The sequence below is a fragment of the Megalobrama amblycephala genome, linkage group LG10 (assembly GCF_018812025.1).
Source record: "Megalobrama amblycephala isolate DHTTF-2021 linkage group LG10, ASM1881202v1, whole genome shotgun sequence".
Taxonomy (NCBI): domain Eukaryota; kingdom Metazoa; phylum Chordata; class Actinopteri; order Cypriniformes; family Xenocyprididae; genus Megalobrama; species Megalobrama amblycephala.
Window position 1 is genome coordinate 15,949,543 of NC_063053.1, and position 6,780 is coordinate 15,956,322.

The window sequence follows — 6,780 nt, forward strand, 5'->3', positions numbered from 1 at the left end:
CTGCAGAATAGTCATGTATTTCGCCATTGAGGATTTCTTAAAAATAGTGTGTCATCGTCTTGTGAACTCAATCTCGAGTCTCGTCTCGTCTCATGAGATACCTGTCTCGTCACACCCCTAGTTAACAATAATAACCCAGTTGAAATGCATGTCACCATTTTTGTGACATGCCCCAATTTTACCATACAATATAGTTTAATAGGACCATTTAAAGGTTTTGGTGCCCATTGACATTTCTCAGTTGCATTCCTTATGTTTGGAACAATATAAGGGTGAGTAAATGATAGAGTTTTAATTTTGCGGTGAGCTATCCTTTTAAAGAGGCAGATGTGCATTACTGGCTATATTCATTTTAAAATGAACTGAGATTAACAGATGAAAGAACTGGTTAATAAATGCCTGAAAGAATGAAAATGGATATGAGTGAGAATGCACCAGCTGATTGTGATTTAGAAAAATATTTAACATGATGTGCAATGAATGAATGAAACAAAAACATGTAAAGATATAAAGCGAGTTTAATGACAAATATGAAATACAATGGAATATCAAATACAATTAAGGAGAATTTTGTATTAAACAAAGTTAAGACTGTTTTACAATAATAAGTATATAAGTAAAAAAACAAATAAATATATTTATCTTATATGCATTCTTACAATAAATAAAATATTAAATAATATATTATAAAACAGTAACAATAAAACAGAATAATTAAAACAGATAATGCCCAGTCAAAAAAATAAATAAAAAAATAACTATATGGAGCACTACTCCTTCATTCACATACTCCTTCATATTTATTTCCACAAACAATTTTAGAAAGGCACAAAAGACAAAATACACAGTTCTCACAAACTGCATTAAAAAAATCCTAGTCCTTCATTCACCTAAAAACTGGTATCACTGTCCAATAAAATCAGGAACGTGTAATTATAACACTGTCAAAGATGATTCCTATTGCAAGTAGCTGCCATATATCATCTGAATGGCATAAATAATTGGCATGTGCATTCTGTGCAGACCAAAACATTACCCTGAGTGGCTAAGCATTTATATATCTGCTGTAAAGTGAGTGACCCTGTCATAGTTAATCCTTCTGTGAATACTTGGAGCCTGCTGTATATGTGGGTAAACCAGTATGCTTTGAGATCCAGTGGTTGTACTTGGTGACTTCTGTATAAACACCCGGGTTAGACTTTTCCGCACATTCTTTTCCCCAGCTAATGATACCGAATAGGAACATGGTGTGATTTACTTCACACACCAGAGGCCCTCCTGAGTCACCCTGAAAGCAGAAAATTAAACACATTCATATGTGTATTTCTTACAGATTTATGAAGATATTTTGCAGTTTAATTTGTCAAGGCTACATTTCAAGAAAGTAAAATATTTTCTTGTTTACCTGGCAAGCATCTTCCCCCCAGTTTCTACCAGCTGCACACAGCATGTACCCATTGACCTCATCCTTACTGTAATACTGCTGGCAAGCTTTCTTTGAAATAAGCATCACCTCAGCCTGTTTCAGATGTCGAGAGTACTCAAAGCCACCTTAAAGAAAACAGATTTAAAAAAAGCAGTGATTACATGTTACATTTTATCTCACATATTTACATAGTTCTGGTCCTGGCATTCTACATTGACATCCAGAGTGACAAAATGAGATTACTAAAATGTCTAGCTGTTCTCTGCTAGATTTTTACAGATACAGTACAGTATGTCATGTCATAATTATAGGATGTTTCAGTTTGTATCATAGATCAACTTTGTGGACACACCATGTTGCCCTCATATCTTGTTGTAGCAGGAAAGTGATCATTGTTATTGTTCTAGGATATACTATCAGCATACAGCCTCTAACAACTTACCCTTTTTATGCCTTCCATAGCCGACAATCTCACAGTAGAATCCTGTGGGAAGCATCTGCTGGAAAGGTGGAAAGCATGCAGTTCTCACAGATTCTGTCCTCACCGCGCATTGTCCTTCGCTGCCCTCTATCTTCAACAGGGCTAAAGGAAGTGATTTGCACTTTAAATTTCTTGAATAATACAACATAAGGCAAATAATAAAATATAATATTAAAATATAAGGCAAACTTACCAATGTCATGAGTATAGTTTTCAGTTGTGTAGTCAAAGTCCTCATGGACCACAAGTTCGCTCACACTGAACTGCTGCTCTTTCACAGGGTCGGTTTCATTGATGGCATTCTTTCCCAGAATGACAGAGTATCTATTGATTTTAGTCCCCCCACTATTCAAAACAAAGAAACAATACAATTATATATTATAGGGGTGTAACAATACCCTCACGTCACGATTCGATACATATCACGATACTGAACTCACGATACGGTATTACTGCAATACTCCAAGACATATGGTAAAAGGTTAACAAAAAATTTACTGTTGATTAAAATTCTAAATTTGGTATTACATTAGGGATGGAAATTAATAGACTTGGTGCTGGTAACCCAATGCACAGGACACTGGTGACACCAGAATAAAAATATTCATGATTCTGAAGCTGAAAATACCAAATTATTTTAGATGAATATGCATGCACTTTGTCACTGACTAGATACATTTAAGATAATGTAGGCCACTTTTTACTGTGTATCAAACTGCCAAAATCACTTGAACCATAAACATTTCGAAATGTTTCAAAACACTTATGATGTAACGAAGCCTTGTTTACTGAAATCATTTTGGCAGTTTGAACCAAACCACCAAACAAAAGATTTGTAAAGCTTCGAAGCTTCATGAAGCAGTGTTTTGAAATCACCCATCACTAGATATTGTTGAATAATATTGTCGTTATTTAGTTTTTGAGGGGTTTTTTTGGTGCACAAAAAGTATTCTTATCACTTCATAACATTAAGGTTGAGCCACTGTAGTCACATGAACTGTTTTAAATATGTCTTTAGTAGCTTTCTGGGCATTAGAAAGTGTTAATTTTCTTGCTGTCAATGGGTGCCTCACTGAGCCATCGGATTTTATCAAAAATGCCTTAATACCGAAGATTAACGAAGGTCTTAGGGGTGTGGAACGGCATGAGGGTGAGTAATTAATGACAGAATTTTCATTTTTGGGTGAACTAACCCTTTAAGCAATTTTATTGCACAGCCCTCTGGAATACTTGATTCTGACATTGCATTCAGTGGTCTTATATTTCCTAATATTCGCTGTCACCCAAATTCTTGGTTTGCAATTGACTACCCACAAATTGGAGCATTGTTGACACTTTCTTTGCAATCTAATGCAAGTCTCCAACTGCTGGACTGTTTAATAGTTGCTTATTAGTTAATAGTAGCAAACTAGTTTTCCTTTTCTGTCCAACTTATGTTTCCTGAACCGGCACTACTTTGATGTCTCTTGTATTCAATGAATCATCTGCAATTGTCTTACAAGTAAAATTGAGCTCAGAGAACATTACTGTAATACTGTTGCAGTTTACTGTTGCAGACTATTTATTCTTAGCTTTAGGATAATATTTTGATATTTGAGTAATAAGTGGGATTCTTTCAGCCGGCCATTATTGCTAAAATAAGCCCGATAGGGTGATACAAGACCCTGACTCTGGAGCGGACTGTACATTAGCTTACATAATGCTTAAATAAGGTCATACTATTCAGTTAACAACAGGTTGACATACCCGGAAGGGAAGCAGTGGGCTGCAGTGAGGACCCAGCATGGAGAAATGAGGGTTCCTCCACAAATGAACCCATTTCCTTTGAAGATAGCTGCAATCCAAGGCTGTGACTCAACAGTTGACCTTGATCCTCCTATTATCTTTGTAATGCGGTTTGGGCGTCGCTCACCACACGTTGATTCTGATTAATACATGAGAAACATCAGAAACATGAAATCTGTGAGGAGAGATCATTTTCTAGGCAGTGCACAAGGAAAGAAACAGCATGTAAAGATATCCCAGTTAGGGGTTTTCCTAACATTGCCACTGAATTATTGAGTATTTTTGCTTAGAATGGACATTAAAAAAAGTAAACTGATCAAACTGTTACCTGTGTCCTGCTTTGATGGTTCGGGTGTTGATAGACTCTTGGCTGCATGAGCTATAATAGGTCATATTAGTGAATCTGCTGTCAGTATTACCCATGACTTAAATGAGCAAAAGAGATGTACTTCTACTTACTCGGCTTCATTTCCATGTGGGAAATGTCACAATATTCCCTTACATAACGTTTTTTTTTCCATACAAAGCACCATGGCATAATACGTTTATCTGGATTTCTGAAAAAGCAAAACATTCAGAGGTCAGAGGTTTCATAGCCTTTGTAATAATCGTACAATATATTAGTGTCAGCAAAAAAATCTGATTTTACACTTTATGAACGGGAAACAAAAATATAAACGTAAATAATACCTGCAGTAGTTATGATAGCAGTTCTTGAGGGGGGTGTATCGTCGGCTTTTGATGGAATTCCACGATGCACATATTCTTCCATTGACTGTCACTGACACTTTGCCTCTGTATGTACTCTCATCACTTCCATCAAGTATACACTCATCTGAGAATAGAAAACTTATTAATAAACCTACATAAATATTTAAATTCTACAAATACAATTTTATGTTGTGTCAAATAACATGTTCTTGGAAAACTTTAATCTAATGTGACAAAATCAAAAGATATTTACCCTCTCCTGGAATAGAAGGGATTTTCTTCTTAGGCTTTTTAATCTAAAAACAGAAATATAAATATTAGCTGTGTGGTAAAGTTAAAAGGTTAATTCCATTTAAAGAAGTGAGAAATTTCACTTCTGTTTTGTTTTTTCACTTACTGCTTCAGTTAAGCACAGGGCGCATGTGAACAGTAATATTCTAAGAATAAACTTCATCTTGACCGCAAACAAATGTTTTCCTTTTTTGGAGATCCTAAAAACATTTTGAAGAAGTGAGGTATGAATTCATAGGACATATCTCTAAAAGAAAAGACACATGCTCTTTCATCATAAGTAAAGTTTGTAAAGTGTTTCCAGGGGAAAAAAGTTGACAAATAAATAAATTGCAAGAAACTATTGAAACCATATGACTTTGCAGCACTGACTTTGCAAGCAAACATACATAAAATGTTATAAGCCCACCAGCCCAGCAGTTATTCATTGTTCACTATATCGCTAATGAAATGTGTTCAAATTTATTTTTAATTTATTAGTTAATTTGGTTTTAATTACATTTTTATTTTGATTAAAGGGATAGTTCACCCAAAAATGAAAATTTGATGTTTATCTGCTTACCCCCAGCGCATCCAAGATGTAGGTGACTTTGTTTCTTCAGTAGAACACAAATGATGAGTTTTAACTCCAACCGTTGCCGTCTGTCAGTCAAATAATGCTAGTGAATGGGAACTTCTACTATAAGAGTAAATAAAACTTGCATAGACAAATCCAAATTAAACCCTGCGGATCGTGACGACACATTGATGTCCTAAGACACGAAACGATCGGTTTGTGTGATAAACCGAACAGTATTTATATAATTTTTTAACTCTAATACACCACTATGTCCAACCGCATTCATCACTCGTTAGTAAGGTCTGATCGCGCTCTGACAGCAGCAGTGATGTCTCGCTCTCATTGAAATATATGCGTGAGACATCACTGCCGCTGTCAGAGCAGGATCAGACCTTACTAACGAGTGCTGAATGCGTTTTTATTTACTCTTATAGTAGAAGTTCCCATCCACTAGCGTTATTTCACTGACAGACGGCAACGGTTGGAGTTAAAAATCATCATTTGTGTTCTGCTGAAGAAACAAAGTCACCTACATCTTGGATGCGCTGGGGGTAAGCAGATAAACATCAAATTTTCATTTTTGGGTGAACTATCCCTTTAAATTTCATGAAATAAACAGCTTGTAAACATTTTATCACAAAAAAAAAAAAAAAAAAATGAAAATGTATTAAACATTAAAGTATTACACAATAATTTACACATTTCTCGTTTTATTGAACCTTTTTGGCATAAAGGGTTCTTTAAAATTGAGTCAAGATCCCTGGAGTTCTATATAAAAGTGTATATGCATAAATGAATTTAAAATATGCAAAGAATAAAAGCCAAACAGAACCAGAAAAGTGTTTTTGGGGCTTACCTTTTTGATAGTAGAGGCAGTTTGCTTGCAGATGTTGCTGTGTAGAGCTGTACCGGCTTACTGAACACTGTTCTTCGATTTATAGTGACGAGCTGAGGGGGGCCTGGCCTCAGGCAAACTGGCATGCGCTGTGCATAAACAATGAGATTGTGGGCTATGCTTTTTGTGTAAGCTCTTATGTGACTCATGCTAATTACTCAAGACCTCTTTCATTTTTTTAACTCATAAAACACTGAGAAGAAGGAGAGAAATAAGAGGAAATATTCCTAATATGGATTTGCCCCTGAAGCAATGACAATTGTTGTGGTTTTTATATTGCAATGGCCATTTCACAACATGTCATACATTATTGTTTTCTGTAAAACCTAGTATCTGCAAGGGTTGTGAAGCTGTCAAGATAAATAATAAAAAAATAACTGCAAATTAATTAGATATCAAAACAGATGTTGTGTATTTTTTGTGTCAGATACATCTGGGTGATTCATTATCATCATTCTTCTTTTTGCCATTGTCAGGCAGTTTTAACTCGGAATGAAACTATTTTTAAAATTGCTTTCATCTTGCATTTTTTCATTGTTTCGTAACATCCAGAGTCATTCACATGTGTTGTACTCTCTGCCCCCATGCATGCCAATGTTTGCATGTCTGGTGTATCAAAAAGTTGAAATCCT

The 6,780-nt window shown here is 35.3% G+C and overlaps 1 protein-coding gene across 1 annotated transcript; it reads right to left on the reverse strand.

The window, feature by feature from the left end:
• Window positions 1-500: 500 nt before the first annotated feature.
• Window positions 501-6,312, reverse strand: plaua (plasminogen activator, urokinase a). The gene is made up of 11 exons (XM_048204882.1): window positions 6,110-6,312; window positions 4,801-4,894; window positions 4,657-4,699; window positions 4,383-4,527; window positions 4,152-4,249; window positions 4,021-4,071; window positions 3,654-3,831; window positions 2,101-2,252; window positions 1,869-2,009; window positions 1,406-1,551; window positions 501-1,288 (listed from the first exon to the last, which is right to left on the reverse strand). The coding sequence occupies exons 1-11, from the start codon at window positions 6,295-6,297 to the stop codon at window positions 1,091-1,093; spliced, it is 1,434 nt and encodes a 477-aa protein (XP_048060839.1). The 5' UTR covers window positions 6,298-6,312; the 3' UTR covers window positions 501-1,090.
• Window positions 6,313-6,780: the final 468 nt, after the last annotated feature.